The sequence below is a fragment of the Symphalangus syndactylus genome, chromosome 14 (genome assembly GCF_028878055.3).
Source record: "Symphalangus syndactylus isolate Jambi chromosome 14, NHGRI_mSymSyn1-v2.1_pri, whole genome shotgun sequence".
Lineage (NCBI taxonomy): Eukaryota > Metazoa > Chordata > Mammalia > Primates > Hylobatidae > Symphalangus > Symphalangus syndactylus.
The window spans coordinates 69,892,802-69,917,947 of NC_072436.2; the positions used below are offsets into that span (position 1 = coordinate 69,892,802).

General features: G+C 43.3%; 1 protein-coding gene across 3 annotated transcripts in view; it reads left to right on the forward strand.

Moving 5' to 3' along the window:
* TGFA (transforming growth factor alpha) overlaps positions 1-25,146 on the forward strand; it is a 113,970-nt gene that overhangs the window by 73,829 nt on the left and 14,995 nt on the right. The window contains exons 1-2 of one of the 3 annotated variants that reach the window (XM_063617884.1): positions 6,480-6,541; positions 22,419-22,539. In XM_063617884.1, the coding sequence (XP_063473954.1) occupies positions 6,505-6,541; positions 22,419-22,539 (158 nt within the window). In that variant the 5' untranslated portion in view covers positions 6,480-6,504. Of the gene's footprint in view, positions 1-6,479; positions 6,542-22,418; positions 22,540-25,146 lie in introns of those variants that run through there. The other 2 variants (XM_055242549.2, XM_055242548.2) reach the window with 2 other exon arrangements.

A 25,146-nucleotide genomic window follows, 5' to 3' on the forward strand; every position in this document is an offset into this window, starting at 1 on the left:
AAAAGTAGGCAAAAGATATAAACAGCTAATTAACCAAAGTTGAAATACAAATGTTAATAATCATGTGAAAAAAATCTACATCAAGAAATTAAGAAAATGCAGTTAACATAAGAGATTCTTATACATTGCCACGAAATTGACAAGAAAGGAAATGAAAAATATCTAGTATTGGAACGGTTATGAAGAAACACTCATCTCCTCCTCAGGGGAGTGTAAATTGTTACAAATTTCCTGGAATGCAGCTTGACAATGTGTCTCAGAAAAATGAGCATTCCTTTGCCACACTAATTCTACTCTCAGAAAAATAATCATAAATGTGCATGAACAAAGATCTATGTAGAAGGATATTCGGTTTCATATAATGTTTCATAATAGTGAGATATTGGGAAGCTATCACAATGCCCAATAAGAGGAGACTGGTTAAATAGTATATATTAGATGAAAACTTCAGCCATCAAAGATTACCATGTCCAGATTGAGCATCCCTAATCCCAAAACCTGAAATCTAAAATGCTCCACAATCTGAACCTCTTTGAGCACCAACATGACACCACAAATGGAAAATTCTACACCTGACCTCATGTGATCACAGAATGCACAAAATTATCTACAATATCGTATACAATTACCTTCAAGATATGTGTATAAGGTATATGTGAAACAAATGAATTTTATGTTTAGAGTTGGGTCCCATCCCCAAGATATCTCATATCTCATATATGTATATGCAAATATTCAAAACTTGAAAAAATCCAAAATCCAAAACACTTCCAATCCCAGGCACTTTGGATAAAGAATAGTCAACCTATAGCATAATACCTAATTGAGTTGGGGAAATGTTCATGAGTAGTATCATTTTATTCTCTGTTGGACACAGAGAACACAAAATAAAGACAATATTTATATTCCAAAGTTTTAATAGTGGTTATCTGTGAATGGCTTTTGCATACTTTGAGTTTATTCTTTCTTTGTACTCTTCTGTTCTCTCAAGTTTTCTCTCTTAAACACGAATTGCTTTTGCAATTTCAAAAGTGATTAAAAACAAGAAATAGGGCTGGGCGCGGTGGCTCACACCTGTAATCCTAGCACTTTTGGAGGCCGAGGCGGGCAGATCACAAGGTCAGGAGATCGAGACCATCCTGGCTAACACAGTGAAACCCCATCTCTACTAAAAATACAAAAAATAGCCAGGCGTGGTGGCGGGCTTCTGTAGTCCCAGCTACTCGGGAGGCTGAGACAGGAGATGAGTGTGAACCCGGGAGGCAGAGCTTGCAGTGAGCCGAGATCGTGCCACTGCACTCCAGCCTGGGTAACAGAACAAGACTCTGTCTAAAAAAAAAACACCAAGAAATAGGCAGGCATGGTAGCTCACGCCTATAATTCCAGCATTTTAGGGGGCCATGGCAGGCAGATAGCTTGAGCTCAAGAGTTTGATACTAGTCTGGGCAACATGCCAAACCTCATCTCTACAAAAAAGCACAAAAATTAGCCTGGCGTGGTAGCACGCACCTGTAGTTCCAGCTACTTGGGAGGCAGAGGCAGGAGGATGACTTGAGCCCAGGAGGCTGTGTTTGCACTCCAGCCTGAGCAACAAAGTGAGACCCTGTCTCAAAAAAAAGACAAACAACAACAACAAACAAACAAAAAACACAAGAAATGAATAAAAGCAGGGGGTGCAATTATAAGGATCTCGTTGGAATTTGCTTAGATGTTTTTGAGAGACAGCTTAGGTGTTTGTGGTTGGGGTCTCATACAACCAAGAGGAGTTTATACCTTAGAGGTACTCAGACACGGATGGAAGGAGGCAAAATATCCTGCCTTTGTTCCCTGTACCCTTCGTCCCTTAAGGGCTACTGTGGAATAGGTCAGAATATTCATTGTTTCACCATCTAAGTCTACAGAGGTCATTTTTGCCATATTGGCTGGAGGCAAAATATAGACCTCCATCTGCAAGAAGAGTGTCACAAGTGGATAGGTGTGGGAAAAGTCCACTCCAGTGGGCAGTAGAAAGCAATGACTTCCTGATGTAAGCAGGCTAGGAAAAATATGTTCAGGGCACTGTAATTAAGATACATACTTTGTGAGCTTTTGCCTTTCAAATACCATCAGCTTGGCACTTGGGAGTGTAGAAGAGTCCTCAGTTCCAGGAGGAGGAAATATGATTGTGAATTGTGACTTCCTGCTGAAGCATACAGTGTTGCTCCTGATGCAGCCAATTAGTAAGTATCTGGTCTTTCTTGACTGTTCATCTGAGACTTGATGGAAAAGGGCCAACACAGCCAGCCACCAGAGTGGGGTGGTTGCCTGCATAAATGCAATATATGAATATAATTTCACCTATAATGTCTTTGTAGCATACAAAGACAGGGAAGTAAGTAAGTACATGTTTGGCAAAAGAGCCACTGAGCTGGTCAATATGTCCCTAAGCTGAAATTGCAGGGAGAGAAAAAAGACTCAAAATGGTCAAGCCAGATGCTATGGGAAGGGTAGCAGGGGTGGTTTGAAAACTAAGCAGTGCTCAGTTCCTTTTGATTGATTCTCAGTCTTCAGAGGTGATACTGGATTTATTTTCTAATTTCATAAAACATTAAAAGGGACTGTGCCAGCACTTTGGGAGGCCGAGGCAGGTGGATCATGAGGTCAAGAGTTCGAGACCAGCCTGGCCAAGATGGTGAAACCCCATCTCTACTAAAAATACAAAAATTAGCCAGGCATGGTGGCAGGCACCTGTAATCCCAGCTACTCAGGAGGCTGAGGCAGAAGAATCACTTGAACCCAGGAGGCGGAGGTTGCAGTGAGCCAGATCGTGCCACTGCACTCTAGCCTGGGTAACAGAGCAAGAGTCTGTCTCAAAAAGAAAGGGAGGGGAGACTGTGAAGGTAGGTGTATCAATTTAGGAAGGGTGAGCTTGAGTGAAGAAAGAAGAGCGGTAAGGCTACAGAACACAGTATTGCTATAAACAAGATTTACCACCTTGGGTAACTACAGACTTACAGCTCACTTTGGGGGCAGTGAATAGATGAAACTTGGCATTTTAATTCGGTTTTTGCCTGTGGGCTTGTTGAGGAAATGTTTTTGGATAACTGAAGTAAATCAATGGTTGCAGTGAGTTGAATGGGTGATTCCATGATCCTGTGGGCACTGGAGAGTTGGTGACAAGGAATAGCATTATAAGAAGTCAGTTGAAGAACAGATCTTGTTCTGAATTCATCAACTAGGGTTCTTTGGTTGCAGCAATCAATTCCAACTAACTTGAACAAAAGCAACTTTTTTGGAAGGCTGTTGGGAGCACACAGAATCTGTGGGAAAGCTGGAGAATCACCCTTAGAGCAGAACAGTAACCCAGATGACTCCAGGAAGCCAGGAATCAGGAATGGCAGATTCTATCTCAGAACAGAAACTGTGCTCAACATGCCACAGTTATAATGCATGAATTCCATCAGCATTATCTTTTTGTCTTTCTTATCAAGATTCATATTTTAGGTAGAGAGGATAGAAGGGTGGATAGCACATCTGATCACGGTGATAAGCCAATGTAAACATGTAGGGGAAGAGGTAATTCTCTAAAAGAAAACCTGAGTGCTGTTAGGAAGTAAAGAAATGTTTGACAGGCAGCCCCAAATAAACAAATGGGCTCAATAATGACATGGACAGTTGCTTCAAGAAAAAATAATGGGGATATCAAAAGTTAAATCATCATAGATCAATTCTGTAGATAGATGGTTGATCTAAGAAATTAATATTGTCTGGATCTTGATGACAAAGTAGTCATAAGGATAGGATGTGGTTTGACAGCAAACTTCAGATGGGTACATTTTCTGGAAATCTTAGCATGCCACAAATTGAACACCTGAAGAATTCTTTACACACCTGTTGGTTATGTACTACTCAGAAGATAAAGAAGACAACAGGGACACCTGCTTCTGTGAATGCAGTCTTGATCAGAAAGGATAACAGGTTGGTATACATGTGCTATAGAAGTGAGAGAAGGAAACACTAGGTAGAGTTCAATTTCAGGCAATCAGAGTGTCCAAAAATTCAGGGTAAAACCAGATGTGATCCCACAGCATGATTCTAAAAGGGAATATGGCCAGGCCAGTTGAGAGGCTCATAGAGTTCTGAGTTTGTAGTCAGAGGGTGCATGAGAAAGTAAAGGGGAGAGAGACTGTAAGGAACCCAATGTGGCTGCAGAAGGAATTCTCTGATACATCATCTAATAAGTTATGCAAGAACATCAAAAGAAGGACGTGTCCCAAGAGGTGACAAAGAATAGAATGGAAGAGCACTTTGTTGAGTGAACAAGCATGTTGGTGCTTCCCAGGTGTTTATGAGAATGTCAGGAAAACTGAAGGACAGAAAGAACTAGAGTTGTGGCTATTGGCCCCAAACCAATGGTTTTCTGAGGCTATCTTTGGGAGCAGACAGGTAAAAAAAGGAAGGAATAAGTCCATCTCTTGTGGCAGGTAGAAAAGTTTAGTGCAGGACCAGGAAAAGACTATTATTGACATAATTTTGCTTTTATATTTTCTGTCAAAAAGAATAAAACAAACATAGTAAATATGAAATAAAAGCTTGAGTGAGTATCCTAGTAAAAGACCCCTAATACCACAGATGAATTTACTCGTCAAGGGTACAGATGAATTTTACCTCAATGTACTGAGAAACCTGTAGCAGAAATCACCCATCCCTGTTGGTGATTTTTAAGAAATAGCAGCAAATGTAAAAATTGCTCAGAGAATGGAAAAAGACAAATACATTTCTGACTTTAAAGATGTAAAATGCCTGAAGATTGTTTAGAATGTAGATGATAAAACTTGACACTCCCAGGAAAACATGAGACCAATTTATTACAGCAAATAAAGAATGAAAACCTAAGCCCTTGAGTAAATCTATCAAAATGAGTCACAGCAGATTAACTTTACTTCTTTTTTAGTGTTGTAAGACTGAGGAGGGAAATGCCACCAGCATAAGGCTGTATAAGAGAATACAAGTTGAGTTCAACAAGGCACATGACAAAATCAAAGTATTCAGTTGGACAAAATGGAGAAATATGAGTTACAAGAGTTCACAGTTGGCTAGTTAGTGAGAAGGAACAATGCCAGTGACCTCTTTAAATGAAGAGATCCCCAAACATACCCGATGTGGGTTCACCTAGAAGCTTTTGGGAAGGACAGGATGTTTTTAACTAGGTCATCTTCAGAAAACATTTGTTGATGTATTCGTATTGACCTAGAAGGGGGACTCCTGGGTGTGTCAGCAGGCTTTATCCTTCTTTCCTGTTGAGAATTTTATAAGCAAATCAAAGGAAGACATGTAAGGCAAAGTTTATCAGATTTAGAGACAACACAGTGCCCAGAATGATAGCTGAAGTATTGGATGATAGAATAAAGACTCAAGAGAAAAAAAAAAGTTTTGAGCCAGAACAATGGATCACAGCCAACCAACCAAGTTAAATTGAACAGTGACACATTCATAATAACAGTTAGTATTTAGGTTAAGAGTAATGATTTAATTAGGAAGATATGAGGCCAAATTTGACAGTAGTTTAAGTGGAGAAACAGCCAGAGGCCTTAGGTGACCACAAGCTTATATAATCCAACAGCATTCTAGAACTGCTGGCAAAATTGATGGAGAATTAAGTTCTATCATTGTAGAAATCAGGTCATGGGAGGTGGTTTTCCTACTGTACTCTGTTCCTGTAACCCAGAGCTTTAGAGCTAGGACCCTGAGGTCACAGTGCCTGTTTTTGGATTTCCCTTCTGCCTCTTCCTAGCCCTACATCTTTAGGCAAGGCTTTTAACCTCTCTAAACCTGTACTCCTCATCTGTAAAATGGATAGAATAATAGAATCTATATCACAGGGCTTTCATAAGAATTAACTTAGGTAGTAGGTATGAAACTCTTAGCACAAAGGCCAACATCCAGCGTATTTGGTAAATGTGTTTTGTTGTTGTTGTTGTCACCATTACTCTATAGTGGACTATTTTAAGAAAGACACTAAAAAAAAAAAAATCAGAATTTTCCCTGAGGTAAGAGGTTTGCAGACTTTCTTGCTTAAAGAATACTTACAGAAACTCAAAGTGTATGTTATTTATTGCTATATGACAAACTAAAATTTAGTAGCTTAAAGCAATAAACATTTATTTTCCCACACAGGGTCTGAGAGGAATTCAGAAGTGGCTTTCCTGGGTCAGGGTCTGGGTCAGGGTCTCTCATTGCAGTTGCTGTCAAGATGGCAGCTGGGGCTGCACTGTCATCTGAAGGCTTGAGTGGGGCTGAAGAATGGCTCACTTACAAGCTATTGGTGGGAGGCCTCAGTCTTTCCACATGGACCTCTCCATTGTGTGTCCCAATGACTTAGCAACTAGCTTCCTCCACAGTGACCAATCCAAGAGAGAGAGACAAAGAGAACAAGGCAGAAATTACAGTGCCTTTTATGACCTAGTCTCTGAAGTCACATCCCATTCATATTCTGTTGGTCACACAGACCAACCCTGAGACAGTATGGGAGGGGACTTCACAAGGCTGTGGATACCAGGAGGTAGGGATCATTGGGAGCTATATTGGAGGCTGGATGTCAAGGGGAATTTAGGACCACAAAGACCCAGAGGTTTGGTGGCCGACTATAGAAATGGGAAAGGACTGCTGTATAGAAGAGGGAGACTTATTCTGTGTGGCTTCCAAGGATGGAATTCAAAACAATACACAGAGGTTTCTGGGAGGCAGATGTTAATGTGTTTAAGGAAGAACCTCCTGGCAATAATCTGCCCAAATAGAATGCCTGTACTAAGGCAGCTCATTCTATTTGGGGCAGTAGTACTTAGCACTACCTTAGAGACTGAGCCCCTGAATACGGGAAGAGTAGAGCATGGGCTGGGTGTCCTCTCCCAGGGACATGATATGCAGAACCCTGACTGGCTAGAAAGTTAGCTGTGAGTACCTCCAACTCTGATATTTCACTTCTGGATTAGGGGAGGATTTTGTGAAATGAGACCCTTAGGGCTTCATTTCTTTTAGTTTTGAGGAAAAACAAATTTTTCATGGAACTATGAGGTTTTGCTTCTGAACCAGTATGGCTTGGAGAAACTATTAAGAGGTAAAATGGCCCTGGTGTTTCTGGAATCCCCCAACATTTCTCCTTTTAAGAGCAGAGCTCCAAGTTGCTTGATTTACACTTAGCCCAGGGGATTTAAACCAGGAATTCCCAACTTTTTTATGAGGCAGAGCCTTTAGATCATGGAAGAGGCAGGAATGTTGGCATTGAGTTTTCCTCACGGGGAATCCTGGCACACCTTGGAGAGAGGGAGGGGGGTTGCAGCTCTGGGGGATATTGTCCGGGGAAGGCTCAGATATCCACCAACGGAAATCAGTCCACTCTTTGAGTATGCAAAAATACTAGCTGATGCTTTGCTGGGGATTCCCATAGAGAGAACTGAGAATGCACTCATTTTTAAAATAGCCTCCTGGAGAAACTTTTTAAGTGGTTGGTAGGGGTGGCGAGGCACTGTTATATCGGTCACCATGTAGGCATATAATGTAGAAAATGTCCATAAGCAAAGGGTTTCCAGGGAAATTAACACTACAGCATACCACGTTTACTCCTCCCATAGCCCAATCTACTCTTGGACACTCACTGAAATGATCAGTGAAATATGAAACCATTTCTAAATGTATATCAGTACTAGAAGCTCTGAAGAATTTCTGCCAGTGAGCGTGCAGGTGGCAGCCCTCCTACCCTAGTCCAACAATCACTCCTCTGGAAGACAGGATTGTCAGGGGCAGAATCACCCAAATAGCCCAACCTTGGAAGGCCAAGGTATGAGGGTGAGGGCAGGCCATCTGGATCCTGCCAATGCCTCAAGAAAGGACACAGTCAAGGCCACAATAAGTGACAAACTCAGTCACCTCTCACTACTAGCACGGCATGAATGTCTGGAAAACACAGGGGAAAAGAGAAAACTCTTTGGTGTGTACCTGTTGTCTCCTGCTTCTACCAAATAGATTTCTTAGATATTTGAAGGCACTACAGTTAAACTTCCCCTTTTCTGCCTTTATCTGGCCCCAAAATATTGAAGAGGGCCATTGTCTCTGATGGAGCCCAACTTAACTCCCCATCATGCTACACGAAAGCAGATCTTTCTCTGTAAAGATGACAATGCAAGAAATCACTGGCCACAAGAAAGGATTTCATCATATGCGAAGATTTTTTGAGGAATTTCAACTAATGCCTCTATTCCTAAGAAATGGGTAAAGATCTTGAATAATCTAATTTATGTCTTCAAGACTGAAGCTGACATTGTATCTATGAAACAAGTAAGAAACAGCTACAAAGAGATGACGGAATATGGTGACCAATTTTAAATCCATAATACACTAATGAGCAGAAGATTAGATATCACAGTAAAGTCAGTATTTTTTTTTAATGGGCTGGGAAATTTCTCCCAGAACTCAGGACTGAAAAACAAAAATAATGAGAAAAAAAGGAAAAAAGGACCAGGTGATCCAATATACAGATAATTCCAAAAGGAAAAAAGAAAACTAAGGCGGACACAATCATCAAAGATCATTGAAGAGAACTTTCTTAAGCTAAAAAAGACTTGTCCTTAAGATTGAAAGCATTAACTTCAGGGTAATTTAACCAGTTCTCATTGCAAAGAAAAGGTCTTAAAAGCACTGAAGTGAAAATAAAAACAGGTTACAAAGGAATATAGTAAATCTAGCTTCAGTTTTTTCATCAGCTACAAGCCAGAAGTCAGTGGTAGGAGGCCTATGGGGTCCAAAGCTCACGACCCAAGTTGTCATTCATATGCAAAGCCATGTACATGAATGAAATACAGATGTTCTCAGACATATAATATTTCGTTATATGGATATACCTTTCACATGCCCTTCCTGGAAAAAATGTCCAAAGAGCCTCTTCAACTAGATAGCAGCTGTATCAAGATAAAAACCCCCAAATGGGGAGGATATAATGTTTTCAAAACCAGTGATAATGTGTCCAAGCAACTGTTGTCAGTTTAGTTATACTAGTATAGATGTCAAAATTAATTATTGAAACGTAAGTTTTATATATAAAATAATGAGGATATGAAATCAGATGACAGAAATAAAAACGTAACCGGGAAGAAAAAGAAGGAGGAAGTAAGTATGCTAATTTTTTATCAAATGACACATCAAATTTCATTTTTAACATTGATAATTGAGAAAATAAACTAAATTTTTTAAAAATTTAAATAATACATTATAAAGAGTATTTATATTCTAAATCACCACAAAAGAGGAAAGAAGTCAAAGAAACATGATCTTTTATACAAAAGACAAAAAAGGCAACCTACTAAAAATAATAAGCATTTGTAAAATGTTTTCTAAACACAAGTTATTTCTTCTCAGTGATAAGATGGCAAGTCGTTTGCTTAGGATATTTGTATTTCCAAAAATTATACAATGAAGATGCATAACTTTTTAAATGACAAATTATAAAATCCCTTGTGGGGGCTGTTATAAAAAGTTATTTGATGTGTAACACATTACCAGTAAAACTAAAGAATGGATGGATGAGAAGTTCCCAGTTATAATAAGATATGATCAAGATATTCTGGGCCAGGATGGTCATGCTTTTTTTTTTCCAGTGGTATCGATTTAAGATTTTGCAGCTGGTGAGATACGTGATCATGGCCATCTGGAGAACTGTAGGGCACCCATCTTCTATGTCGAGAAGATTGATGTTACAGTAGTTACCATGCTGTCCTGCCTTGGCGACTTCTGCCCGAGGGTTTTGAGAATGCAGTAAATTTGCATCAGCTGCATAGCATTTCCATCAAAACAGTTGTGCCCTGCCTGCTGTCAATTGTGGCGGCACCACTTTACATTTTGTTTTATAGAGTTGCAGAAGCAGCATTTGCCTCATCCACACTTTGTTCAAATTACAAAGCTGATCTCACTCTTCATCCCAAAAGACTGTTACTACTCCTGGAGAGGTTTGTGAAGGTCGACCTGATCCCTCCAGGATGGAGAACGGACAGAACAGACCTTAAGCTGGGGACCAGGGTTTCAAAGTGGAGTCTCCCAATCAGGGCCAGATTGACTTCAGATTGTAAGCACAGGGCATGTTGGTGTTTGGGTGAGGCTCCCAGAAGAGACAGAGAAAGACAGAAAAGGATATGATTTATTGTGAGGATTCATCCCACATCAGAAATTCTGTAACCAACCCCTAAACACTGTTCAGACTTCAGGCTTGGCATTAGAGTAACACTCCCTGCTGTAACAGATAAACTCTAAATGTTGTTTATTTCCTGCTCATGTCAAAGGCTCTGCAGGTTTTCCTAGCTCTACAGACTTCTTTCCATGTGCTTATTCAAGGACCCAGGCTTCTTCCATCCTGTGGCTCCTCCCTCCTCCATGTCCTGCGGGAGCCTCTCTAATCAGACAGCAGCTGGGAAAAGACAAAGGGAGGTCACACAGGGAGGTTCTTATAGACCAAGCCTGGAAGTGGAGCATGTTATCTCTGCTCAGATCCATTGGCCATATCCTGGTCACACGGGCACACCTAACTGCAAGGGAGGCTGGGAAATGTAGTCTCTCTTCTCAGGAGAAAAAGACTCCGGATTTAGGGGAACTTCTGGGAGTCTCTGGCCCACACTTTATCTTTTGCATATTCCCTGCCTCCTTCAGAGAGCAGTTTCCCAGCTGAACTCTTTCAATTAAAAGAAAAAAAAGTGATATAAGTATAGTGGTTGGAAATGGAATGGATCAAATAGGCCGTACTCTTTTGGGATTTTGCTGTTTATGGTGGGAGTGTGTGAGGTTTCTGTCCATAGAGACCAAGCCTGAGGTCATCTCTTACCAAACATCTTTCTTCTGAGCGTCTTCTGTCTTCTCCAAATGATTATTTTGTCTCCTTCCTCCTTCTTCCTTTTTATTGATAAAACATGAGACAGTAACGTGATTTTTCTTGTGCAGATTAAATCTAGATTCCTCAAGGCCAGTCTTCTATAACGCTACAATTCTGTCTGTGAATAAAACATTAACAATAAAAATTGGTTAAGCTTTAACTGTGTTTATAATGTTACGGGGTTTTAATTTTAAATGGTTGCATTCAAACTCTAAAATGCTCACTTCATGAAATTTGAAAATGTATAAAAGAAAATAATTGCATATAATTCAACCACTCTCTTACATCTCAGCTTCTTTCCCCTTGAATATAATCTTGATTGAAAGGCTTTTATCTAACGACAACCAAAATCATCTGTACAAAACTCAGAGGGAATAGGAAAGAGAGTCACATTTTTGTCATGGGACATAGTCCCAACTACAAATTCCCTTCTATGTTTTTAAGACTGTTGAGCTTTGCCTTAAATTTACCTCTGTATTCTTCAGTTTCCTCACTTAAAATGAGGAGTATCCTTCTTCCACCCACACTGCATCTGCAAACTGCAGATGAAAAAGGCACTGGTCAAAAGTTCTGAGGACATAAAATGTTCTAGAAAAACAATCATCCCAATAATGCTTATATGTGCTCAGTGTAGAGGGTTTAAATGGATTATGGTTCAAAGACTCAACAAGAGGAAGCATTTTTTCCTAAGGGTGGATTGAGAGTTTCCTGCCAACCACTTTACCTAACAATTTTGATATTTATAAGGAGAATAGAGGCACACAGACTGCAAAGGCAGGTAACCCTGGGCTCTAACGGGGCTGTTCCTTCAACAAAGCCAGAACAGAATTCCCCATCCAGCAGGACTGGGCTCCAGTTCCCAGAGCCATTCACATTCTCATTCAAAGCCAGCTGATGAGAGCCAAACATAGACCTCCTTGTTTACCTTGTGAATGGAACTTGGAAGTAAAGTATTTTCCAAATGCTGGTTGACACCAACAGAATGTAACTACAATAAGGGGCTTTCTGGTTTGAAGATATGAAAGAAGGAAATGATTTGTCTCTTTGAAATCAAATTATCACATATTAAAAGAAAAGGGAGGCTTAGCTTCCAGCTCTCAAAGCAAAATCATGACCTGTAATTTTCTTAATTTCTTTTTTTTTTTTTTTTTTTTTGCTTAAAATTACTAAGACCAAGGTAGTAGGGATAGAAGAAGCAACCTGGGAGCTGGAGAATGGGGTCATGAGGAAGAAGAGGAGCTTAGTGGCAGAGAGTGTGATCTTCGTCCAGTATGTTTCCTGTCTATTTCCATTGCATTTTAATCCATAATGAATATAGAATGGTGATTGGCAGGCTGCTTGTGGAGTCTCATACCTGCCTCTCTCCTCCTTGTGCCTTTTCGGGGAGGCAGTGGTGTTCCCAGGGGGAATCAGGGTACAGGTAACAGGCCAAGTTGAAGTATGTATGTTGTGCATCTTTAGATGGACACAGTCTCTGGTTTTAGCCTGCACTTAACATGATTCCACTGAGGTTTTATTTTAATTTCCCAAAGCCTCTTTGCTAATTAAAGCCATTTGCCTTGGGACTCTTAGCCCTTTTAATTCTAAAATGCCCCTAAATTTTCCTGGTAATTCCTGATTTGTTTATTTTCCAAATGAGAGTCATCTTGAGTGTGTGGAAGATGCCCATAAGGACTTCTTAACTCTCAGCTCTCTCTCACACACATCCACACACACACACGTGCCCTCTGAAGTGACAGTGTGCTGTATTAGAAAGGGCGAGAGCTTTAGAGGAAACCAACCATGAGTTCTGGTTTCCGCTCTGCCATTTGCTGACTTCGCAGCACTGAACAACTTTAACCCCCCTCAGCTCCACTTTCCTCATCTGTAAGTTGAAATAGTAAGGATTCCCTTGCAAGATTTTTGTGGGGATTAAATAGAATTCTCTCTATAAAATGCTGGGCATAGCACTTACAGTGGGTGGACAATCCAATAGTAGCTGCTCCTAATAATAATATCATCATCATCATAGTCCAACCTCAGAAAATTCTACATTGGGTTAAAAACTCTAAGACCAGATACTTTAGATAAAATTGAAAGCTGGCAAAATACTTCTGTGTTCATGTTATCTGATTTTCTTCTCCCTGTTGGAAAAGAAAAAGGTACCAAAATGATGCAAACTCTGCTTTTGCCTTCAAAGTAAGCATGATGAACCCCACTGGGGCTTTTCTGACTGTATCTTTTTTCCCAGTACACACACACACACACACACACGGCTGCTGTGTTATCAATAACCAGTATCTTTGTAGGAAAGTAGAAACTAAATTGTCTGCTTCTTTACCAATATCTTTGTTTGAATTTGGTTCCATCACATCTGATGCCCCTTGGGTTTTTCCCAAAGGGAGAAATGGTCAGAGGCAATTAAAATGGCTCAGATGTTCCCTTAGGTTTCCCCTACAGCATCTTGCTTGAAGCTGCAAAAGCAATTCAGAAGTCCATCTTAGGCCTGCCCTGAGCTGCTGGACAAGAGCACTCTGTAGCCCAGAGGTTCCTGCCCTTAGTGGAAGGCCTGATAGCATCTCATGTTCCAGCCACCACCCTACTTCCAGCAGCCCCTCAATTAACCATCATCCCTGGACATGGAGAAATCTCTTTTGCATCTGTATTTTCAACCACTGCTCCCTTGTGAGAATAATAATTTCCATATATATAATTCCCCACTCCTCCCCCAAATAAAGTAATACTTCCTCTTGTTTCTCCTGAAAGTGCCCCTTTCTGATTACTAGAAGATGTTCACTAGTTAAGTGTTCCCCCTTCCTCACTGCCAGTGTGATTTGTGGGTTGGGATCATGTGCCTTCTCAGCATTTGTCTTTCTGGACTTGAGTAGCATCCTAATTTTCTATAGCTCTTCAGTATCTCAATATCAGAGAAAACAGATCAAATTTCAGTTCTACTATATTCCAGCTACATGTCCATTGACAAAGTTATCTAAACTTCAGTTTTGTTTTCTTACCTTAAAAATAGAGACTAATAATGCTAACCCCACAGGGTGCTTTTGATGTTTAGTGAGATAATATGGAGTCCCTGCCCTTCAGTGGGGATGGAGGGGTGGGTAGGATCTAAAGTCAGTGTATGATCAGGGAAAGTTAAAAAGCAAATAGGGTCAGATTTGGTCAATATTGGAAAAGATCACTGAAGAACTAGGAGATTTTTCAGGGATTATGTTATAGGAAAAATATTGTTCTCTTTTAAGCATAGGAGTTCTCTCAGTAAATTGAGAATCTGGGGTTGGGGGATGGTAGAGACAAAAATGGCCCTGCCCCACCCCACCCAGCTGAACAAGTGGAACAGCAAGAGAACTGTAGCACTATAGTTACCTTTCTCCCTTTCACTGCTTAACTACAACGAAGGCCCCTTCTCTCTTAAATGATGGTACTGCAGAGCTAAACTCTCTTTTCAAATGGTTTTATATCCATCACTTAAAAGAATTTCAGTGATCTTGGGTTTAATAATGAATGAGTTGCGTAATTATATTTATCTCATCTCCACCATCCCACACTCCCCCCTCTAAGACAGCAAAATTGAATTCCCCTCATTAGTTGGTAACACTTGAGATCAATTTCCTACTGTCAATGTGACAGTAAAAAAAAAAGGGATTCCTTTTCCGTAACTCTGCTGACATCAGCCTCTCATTTGAAAACTCTCTTGTTCTTCTGCCTGCACACACAGCCCCAGGAAATGCCCCTGTCGATCAGTTTCCTTGATGGGGCATTGCTCTCTCTGCAAAGGTCAGTAGTATTGCCACACTAGATGCTGACAGTGCCCTTCTTCTTTGGGATCATTCACAAAGTGTAAGAATTATCCTCACCTCCCCCCATATGCCCAGGGGAGCAGGACCCCTGCTCACCAAGTCTCTCTGGACAGCCACTGGGTTCTAGACCATTTACTTCTCTAAGCTCTGGCTTAGCAGTCCTGCCACCCGAGTGTAAGCCTCTGCACCAGCCTCTCCTTCACTCCATAGCTGCCTTTGCAGGTTCACGCATTGCCTCCCAAGCTTGGAGTTCCACCCTTGTAAACTGGGCCTGCTGCTGCCCTGAAGCAGCCTCCCATCCTAGAGCTGAGTCCAGAGCTTTGGGTGACTCCAGCCTGGCCTCGGGGTGGAATGGAGGCCTTGATACCTGGGAGTATCAGATTTACACCCCCTCAGCTTCCCCAGTAGCTACTGCTGACTCCCATCTTTACTAAATTAATCTACTGCCTTTTCTCCTAGACATCCAGAAAGTATTAGTTGGCTTTGCCATTGTAGTATCTGAAGACAAAATATTTAGTCCCAGGTCAGAACCTTTGGCTGAAAGTTCCTACTAAAAAGCCAGACGTCATGATTAAATTGTTAGAAAGCCATGATATCTGAGGAAGTTATGAAATGGCTATAAATGATGTAAGCTCTGCAATGGGCAAACGTGTTCACAACTTTTGACATCTGGGGAAGAGAGTTAAGAGTCACGGGCTCAGCCGGCTCCCACTGACCAGCACAGCATGAAGTCCAATTAGGGCTGCTTTTAAAGGGGGTGATTGTGCTCAGTGGTGTGGACGCTGCCCCCAGGGGAGCAGGGCTGTTGGAAGGAGCTGTCCAGATGGCTGTCTCCCTGGCTCCTCTGAACTGCGAAGACCCCTCCTGTGAATTGGATGGGGGATTTCCCTGCCCCTCAATTGCTATTCCAGACCCTCTTCCTGTAAGTGGGGTTGGGCTCCAGGCCCTATTAGTGGGTCTGTGGTCTCTGGGCAAAGCTTTCACAGCTTCCCCAGAGAGCAGTGGTGTCTGCAAGATGTGCGTTTGGTTAACATGCTGGAGGGGCCTCTCATAAATTTCATGGCAACAGGAACTGAGTGGCTTTGAAACTCCAGCTGCTGGTGGGCTCGATATGAGGTCTGTTCCAAAACCTGGAACGTTTGCTTTTCCTATCATCAGCCCCAAGTGCTACTCAGACTTGGTGTCTGGAGGAAATGGGCCAGAGTCCTGGGGGCCAGCGCCAGTCCTTCTCTGCCCTCAGCTGGTACATCTTGGGGAGACTTTCTTTGGATATTCCCTGCTGGCCTTTGCCACCTTCCTTTTCTAAATGATTCTTTTTTTTTTACTTTTAAGTCTCTAGGACTTTCCTTCCCTCACTCGCGATTGTCTTGAATTTTCAGAAAAAACAATAGAGTGGGAAAGGGAGAGTGAAGGGAGGTAGAGAAAAAAACAGGGAGAGAGAGAAAAGCAGGAAGAAAAGACAGAGGCAGACTCTGAGAGAGAGGCTGAGAGAATCATTCTTAGGAAAGATACCAGGAATTTGGGGGTTGCCTTGTAATGCTCATTTTTATAAAATAACTAGAGGCAGTTTTGCCCCCCAAGGAGGAGATGGTACTCTAAGTTACTGAGCAAACCCTTGCCCATTGACAAGGTTGTCTAAGCTTCAGTTTAGTTTTCTTACCTAAAAAATGGAGACTATTTAGGTTAAAGCAGGCCGCCTACCCTGCCTCGACTTGGGGGATGATGTAAGGAAAGCCCCCAGCACTTAGCAAGCACTCAGTAAGTGACATCCCTGTCCCTGCCCTCCCCTACCTTCACCAAAGTGCCTTTCATAGGAATAGCCTTGTCTGCCTGGGCTGACCCTGCTGTGGTATTGGGGGTGTTCTTTGCTGAGTCTGGGGGGATCTAAGACAAACACCTTTAAAGGCCCTCAAATGAGAACAGTTACTCCTCCCTCACTTGTTGGAGATGGCTTTAGCAAAGCACATCAGCTCACAAGGCTTGCACAGCACCCTAGGGACGCACAAGCCCCCACGCTGCCCCTCCTGGAGCTGGCTCACCCTAAAGGTGCACAGGAAGAGCAGAGTGGCCACAGTGTGGCTCGCCCTTGGGACTGTGGTTTGGCCCACTCCTCCCTGTCTACTTAGGTCTCAAGTTTGAATCACATCCCCTATTAGAAAACCTGTGGCAAGCTCCAAAGCTGCCAAATATGCCAGTGGAAGCGGAACCCGTTCTGCACATGATGCACATTGAACTTCCTGGGTGGTGGGGGCAGGATAGCACCCTGCGCAAAGAACCTCGAACTTGAATTAAATGCTTGTTTTTAAGAAGTTTGGTTATGTGGGGGCGGGGGGGCGGGGGGAGAATGCACATAACAGAATAGAAAGAGTAAGCTTAGGTGCATGCTCGCATGCAGTGTGTACTTACATGGTTCTCTCTACACAGTGGATTACAGATGGGTTTTATTCTCTAATATGGTATTTATTATATATTGATTTATTTTAATTTCCTAAAATATATCACTTTTGTAATGAGAAAATGTCTTGAAACTTTTGAAAAAGTTTCAAGAGTGAATGTATCACGGTTGTAGTCAGGAAAAGGGTTTTTTTTAATAAACAACCTTTTAATGATAATCCACTAGCATCAAGCTCCCTTCATCCTCTCTGCTCTTTGGGCTGAGGCAGACAGGTGGAATTACGGAGGACCAGGAACTTGCACTCTAAGCCTCAGGCTTGTTTCCACTCTGGTCTCTGAATACACAGAGGGAGACCACCATGTGTCATCTGCCATCACTGTTACTGTTGCATGGAGCTTCTTCACAGCTTGGACTCTTCTGGCTTCTTAGTGAGCTGTGTGAAGTGAAGGAACTGATGGTTTACACAGGCAGACGCTTCTTTGGGAAATTGTTCAGGATGTCATTCACTATAGCACATGAAGTCCCCTACAAAAACCCCCGCGGAAGAAGAGAAGTTGCTCTCTGACCATTTCTCTCCAACCACAGACTTGGGGAAAGCTGAGCCTGTCCAGCTTGTGCAGAACAGGTATATATATTCCTATCTAATGAACCTTATACATCCTTGCTAAGACTGCCAGGAGGCATAGAGTTAGATTTGTCCCTCAGTTTTGGCATGTGCGTGTGATTTTCTGATATCCGTCTTTGTATATTAACCTGGTGCCTGTTTTGCTCATTGCTGCTCCTTACCCTTACTTTCCTTTGGCCCAATCTCTCCTTCCTTCTCTCACTGCCTGCCTGTCTGTTTCTTCCTGTTTCCCTCCCTCCCCTCTTCTTCTCTTCCTTCTCTTTCTTATCGCTCTCATAACCCCACCCCGTCTCTGTCTACTCTCTGTCTCCCTTCCTGTCTCCTTCCCTCCTTCTTCCCTTTTATGTCCCTCTCTCCCATCTCTCTCCTTCTCTTTCTCCCACACACACTTGTTTCTCGTTTGCATTGCCTTTTTATGGTACCTATTTTTATAACACCACCTCATGTCATTTATAAAAAGAGGCAAAGGTATCCATCAATAGGGGTTAAATGAGACCGTAGCAGAGTCCACCCTTCACCAGTTTTGGAGAAGTGTTCTAAAACAGATTCCAAGTTTTCTCTTTCTTTGAGTGTATTTCTACTGACCTAATACTTTACCACGAAGAACCTCAGCAGATTTCAGGCTTTAGAATCACACAGGAGTTTGAAGAGCTGGAAGATAATCAACTCGAAAAAGGACCCTGGCCTTTCCACGTTTGCAAGAGCCCATCTATCCTTTGCTTCTGTGTAACACAAGCCTGCATCTCAAACATTAGTGTGCATCAGAATCACCTGCAGGGGGCCAGACATGGCGGCTCGCACCTATAGTCTCAGCACTTTGGGAGGCCGAGGTAGGCGGATCACTTGAGCCCAGGAGTTCGAGGCCAGCCTGGGCAATGTGGTGACACTCTGTCTCTCTACTAAGATACAAAAATTAGCTGGGTGCAGTGGCATGTACCTGTTAATCCCAGCTACTCTGGAGGCTGAGTGGGAGGATTGCTTGAGCCTAGGAGGTCAAGGCTGCCCTAAGCCATGAACGTGCCACTGCACTCCAGCCTGGATGACAAAGTGAGACCCTGTCTCAAAATAAAAATATAAATAATAAATAAATAAGTAAATTACCTGCAGGGCAAACATTACAGTATAGCAATTCTATTTCAATAGGCCTGACTTTAAAAAATCACCCAGCAAGTTTGTCCCACAGATTTCTGGGCCTCACCCCAGAGATCCTAATTCAGTAGGTCTAGGCTGGGTAGGGGTGGCAGGCAAACTCAGGGGAATGTGAAGCTGTCTGTCTGCAGATCACACTTGGAGGAACTCAGCCCAAAGCCCTGACAAAGGGACTTCCTCTAGCCACTTGGAGGTGGTGGTTTAAACAGCCTTTTGTGGAGCCTGTCAAAAGCCTTTTTGAACATGTACATCAAATGAGATCCACTAGCCCAGCAGTCCCCAACCTTTTTGGCAACAGGGACCAGTTGCATGGAACACAATTTTTCCACGGACTTGGGAGGGGTGCTGGTTTCAGGATGATTCCAGCTTGTTACATTTATTGTGCACTTTATTTCTATTATTATTACATTGTAATATGTAATGAAATAATTATACAACTCACCATAATGTAGAATCGGGAGGATCCCTGGGCTTGTTTCTCTGCAACTAGACAGTACAATTTGGGGGTGATGGGAGACAGTGACAGATCATCAGGTATTAGATTCTCATAAGAAGCACACAGCCTAGATCCCTCACACGCACAGTTCATAATAGGTTTCCCGCTCCTGTGAGAATCTGATGCCACTGCTAAACTGACAGGAGGCGGAGCTCAGGTGCTAATGTGAGCAATGGGAAGTGGCTGTAAGTACAGATGAAGCTTTGCTGCCTTGCCGGCCTGCACTGGCCTCTAGAGTCTGGCCCCTTCATCTCTCTGTGTTTGCTCCTTGACAAGCTCAGTGAGCACAGAGAAGCCAGTTATGCAAACTACAGCAGACCCTTCCTGTCTCAATTCAGCATCCAGCGTCTACTGTTAGCCAGTGACTGGGCCTGTTCTTCAACCACTCAAGCCAAGCACATGCAGGTGACTGTAACCAGCTCAGGCAACTGGACCCAGCAGTCCTGCAGACTCCTACTCAGAGGAGGGTCCAGCAGCCCCAGGTCGACATCTCTACCTGGCTTTGGGCTTCTCTGCTTGTCCTCATGTGTGAAAGACAGTAACTGTCATTAAAGGCTAAAGGTGACACTTGGACTTTTAGTTACACCTCACTGAATGTATGGGGGGATTACATACTGTAGTGGTTTTATCACATGTGGATATTCATTCATATCTTGGGATTGTCAGTGGTGGCAACAGGAGAGCTAACAGCGAGTGTCATACCACACAATCTCTTGAGTACAGAACTTAACAAGCATTACCTCATTCAACCGCAGAGGCACCAAGGAGGCAGGGGGACCCGCTGTCTTGTAGCTGCAGAGGCAGGCTAGGAGAGGCCAGCTGCTTCAGGTGGCAGAGGCAGGATTCAAACCTGTGTCTCCGACTCCAAAGCCCATGCTTTTAACCACTACGCAATGTGTCTCCTTCAATGTCAAGGATTCTGTTGCATTTTTAGCCTCTGCTTTTCCCCCCTGGAATTATGGGATTTCTAAAATGATGACACTTCTAGAAGCAGCTCATGAATAGAAAGATAGTAACAGGAGTTTAATATTTAGTGATGGTCTAAAATCTCCCAAGATGTGAAATGTTCTGTCCTTTCTCAGAGAGCAAGAGCTCCAGGAACATGTTTTATTACCCCCCCAAAAAAAACTAACTGGGAAAGACCCACTCCTGAAATACCCAAAACAGAAGCACACGAGGACCTGTTGAAAGAAGCAATGGAGACTGTATCGATGGAGCTGTCTTGAAATAGCTACATACCGGCCGGGCGCGGTGGCTCACGCTTGTAATCCCAGCACTTTGGGAGGCCGAGGCGGGCGGATCACGAGGTCAGGAGATCGAGACCACGGTGAAACCCCGTCTCTACTAAAAATACAAAAAATTAGCCGGGCGTGGTGGCGGGCGCCTGTAGTCCCAGCTACTCGGAGAGGCTGAGGCAGGAGAATGGCGTGAACCCGGGAGGCAGAGCTTGCAGTGAGCCGAGATTGCGCCACTGCACTCCAGCCTGGGTGACAGAGCAAGACTCCGTCTCAAAAAAAAAAAAAAAAAAAAAAAAAAAAAAAAAAAGAAATAGCTACATACCATGCCTCAAATTTACTTTGGACAAAATGGGAGTGGAATAAAATAAGCCCAAAGTACTGCCTGGTCAGCAGGTCTGTTGTGCATGATGGTGCTCCGAATTGGCTGGCTATTTTTATTCCTGTCTGAAAGCCAGGGATGGAAAATGCTGAGAGGTTTTGTGACCACCCCAAGCTCGTGAGAGTCATGGTACTAGGGCTCTGAGTAGGACCCGTCTCAGCCCCTACTCGGCTCTTTTTCCTCTCTCCTCATTATGGGAAAGAGAAAAGAATTTCCCAACACTGACTGTGCTGCTCTCATACGGGTTTCTTGCTTTAAGTAATCTTTTTTTTTTTAATTATTTAATTTTTTTAAGTTCCAGGGTACATGTGCAGGATGTGCAGGTTCGTTACTTAGGTAAACGTGTGCCATGGTGGTTTGCTGCACATAACAACCCATCACCTAGGTATTAAGCCCAGCATCCATTAGTTCTTTTGCCTAATGTTATCCCCCTACACCCTCCCACAAAAGGCCCCAGTGAGTGTTCTCCCCCCACACCCTCCTTGTGTCCACGTGTTCTCTTTGTTCAGCTCCCACTTGTAAGTGAGAACATGCAGTGTTTGGTTTTCTCTTCCTGCGTTAGTTTGCTGAGGATAATGGCTTCCAGCTTCATCCATGTCCCTGCAGAGGACATGATCTCATTCCTTTTTATGGCTGCATAGTATTCCATGGTGTATATGTATCACATTTTCTTTGTCTAGTCTGTCATTGATGGGCATTTGGGTTGGTTCCATGTCTTTACTATTGTGAATAGGCCTGCCACGAACATACGCATGCGTGTATCTTTATAATAGAATGATTTATATTCCTTTGGGTATATACCCAGTAATGGGACTTTAAGTAATCTTTATAGCCTTATCACTCCTAATCCTACCAAGAGAAGCCCTGCTACCATCTTAGTGTATGTCCTTCCCAGACTCCTTCATGTCTAATTTCTATTTGTGTTGTTTTTTTTTTTTTTTTAAGGAGGATCATACTATATAGACAATACTGGAAACCCATTTACTTAACTTACTGTATATCATAAGCACCTTTTTGCATCATTAACTCTTCTGCTTCTGCATCAATTTAATGGTTACAAAATATTCTTTTGTACCTTTCTGTTCTCTTGCTTTCAAAACAGATTCTTATGAAGGCTATCTAAAAAAAAATCACTGTCACTTTGCAAAAGTGAAATTAGGTAGCTCTTGTGTTGAAATAGTAAAATTGCTCTGTTATCTTTGAATTACGTTAGTTTGGGGGGAAATTTGTTTTGCTGTTTACAAAAACAAAACGCTAGAAAGCACGCTATACAGGAGCTCTAGGCCTGTCTTAGGCTTTAGAAAGTAAGTGAGAGCTGAGGAGGGTGTGCCCCAGGTGAGAACCCAAAGTCCCAGCCATCAGGGGCTCCACCTTCTTGACCGGTAGGGTGGGAGGTGTGGGGTATGCATGTCAGCTGTTCCTGGATCTGAGCCCGCGTCTTTCCTCTCCCCCAGCAGACCCGCCCGTGGCCGCAGCAGTGGTGTCCCATTTTAATGACTGCCCAGATTCCCACACTCAGTTCTGCTTCCATGGAACCTGCAGGTTTTTGGTGCAGGAGGACAAGCCAGCATGTGTGTAAGTATCCCCTGTTCTCCTGGAGATCTGGGGCTGGGGTCAGTCCAGCATCCAATTAGAAGAGCATTTACCTTCACAAGACTTGCCAGAGGCCCCAAGACCCTTGGAGCCAGATGTGTCAGAGGATTGGAACAGTGGGCTGAGGGACACCTTTTTCAAAACCAGATGGCTAAAAATCCAGGTTCCAGGGCCCCCAGCCCACAGCCACTGAGGCAGAACCCCAGGAAGTTCAAGCCTGGGGCTCTGCATTTTTAACAAGCATCTCAGGTCATTCATGGGTTTAGCAAAGTCTGAAAATTCTTGGATTCATATTTAATTCATAACTTAGAATTTCTGGAGCACAAGGCACTGGGATGGATACCTTTGAGTGGCCAAAGTCTCTAAGATGTGGTCTCTGCCCTCCAGCATCTTCACAATCCAGCTCATAAAACAAGCCAGAAGCGCAGGCAAAGGCCTAGTGTACATAAATGGTAACAGAACAAGGAGCAACTTAGAAATAAAGATGCAGGACATGCATGGCGGTCTCCACACCTGGCTGAGCATCATCCTCCTTGAGGGGCTTCTTGAAGTATTACTGAACCCTGCTCTGACCTACAGAATCAGAATCTCCAGGAGTGGGACCTGGGAATCACATTAGTTCAGAGGCACAGTGATTGCCACAGTCAGCCAGGTTGGGGAAGAAAGCCACTCAAAGAAAGCTTCCCAGAGCAGGTGTTAGGGTTAGACCAGTTGGGGGGAGTAGAGAAGTTGTTCCAGGCCTCACGTGCTCAGGGGACCTGCTAATGCAGATCAGTGTGGCTACACCAGGGAGACAGAGAGGAGACCAGCTTAGAGATAAATTGGAGGCCAGAGCCTGTTGAAAGCTGTCTTTATTCTTTAGGCAATGGAAGCCATGTGGGTTTCAGAAAGACATAGTCAAAGACAATCAGTCTGTCTATAATAGAATACTATTAGGGGGACCTATATTGAACCTTGGCACTATTACATTTGGAGCTGGGTCATTCTGTTGTGGAAACTGACCTGTATACTGAAGGATGTCAGCGGTATCCCTGGCTTCTATCTACTAGATGCCAATAGCACTACTATCCCTGGCCGTGCCAATCAAAAATATCTCCAGACATTGTCAAATGTCCTCTGCAGGGCAAAATTGCCCCCACGTTAAGAGTCATGGATCCATATGAAATTGCCATTTTTGTAGGTCAAATATGGTTGAGGATTGGCAGTTTCATACTAATCGTTAATAAAAACTGGCACCTATTAAAGTTTTGGCTTCATGTCAAGTACTGTTTGAAGTACAATCCATGTGCTAACTCATTTAATCATACTGACCCCATGAAGAAGAAAGAGAGGCTATACCCAGCCCGCATGGCAGGGCCTGGACTTGAACCAGCCTCGTTGGCTCCTGAAGCTGAGTTCTTAGCCATGATACTTAAGGCCATCAGATGCAGCAGCCCAGGAGCCTGGGGACCAGGAGAGCCTGCTGCAGTAGGCGGTGTGGGCAGGGCTTTCCTCTGTCTGAGGTGCAGCTGTATGAGTGCCTCTGAGCCTCACCTGGAGAGGAAGAAGGAGAGGCACACTGGCCACCCCCCTCCTCGGAACACCGCAGGGCTAAGAAACTCCTCCAGATGACAGGCCTCCGCACCCTGTTAATACAAAGCACGATGATGATGATAGACACTGTCATTATTCATGATTATCATTCTTACTAATAATTAACATACTAGGGGCCCCTGGGGGACTGATGGGGTTGTTTTCATGAGTGCCCTTGTCATTGTGGAAAAACACTGGCCCTGAAGGAAGTTTGCCCTCTTGACCCAGATATCAGAAAGCTTCCCTGTACAACAGGCAGAAGGTACTCTCCCACCAGCCACGTCCAGGGGTCGGCCCAGAATCAAGCATACAGGGCCTCTTGTGTACTGGGCTATGAGTTGAGAGAATCCTCTTTGGAGAAAAAGGGCAGGTCTTTACCAAGTTCTGATCCAAAGCAAGTCAGAAGCTCAGTTTTTCTTCCTCAGGTGCCCTCCCCACCAGATCAGGGCTGGTGTAAATTTTCCAAGAGCTGGCAGCCAGGCAAGCCAAGCCACAGCCACCTGTGTGGTGGAGGAGCCCCCTCTTCAGCTGTTGGAAGCCTTCTGAACGCTAGGGTGGGTGACTGCTCTCCCATTCCCCTTAGTCCCAAGCCCTGCTCTTGGCCAAAGGGAAATATTATAACTGTCCATCACATTCACACACCCTTACACTTTGCTAATCAGGGCGATTTGCCATCTCTCCACATTCACATCATACACATTACTATTAATAATAATAGTAAGTGCTCAATAAAAGCTTAGTTCATGGCAGGCATGGTATCCAGCACTCTGCATACCATAACCATGTATCCCTCACAACTCCCCTCTCAAGTAGGGATTATTACCCTTGTTGTATAAGTGAGAAAGCCAGGGTTCAGAGAAGTTGAGAAACTTGCCCAGAGTCCCAGAGCTAGTAACTGGCAGAGGTGGGGTTCAGTCCCATCATTCCAGCGCCAGAACCCATGCTCCCAGCTGCTGCCCAGAGGCTGCTGTGCCTCTGCTTGGCAAAATTCACCTCAAACCACTCATCTCTTTTGTT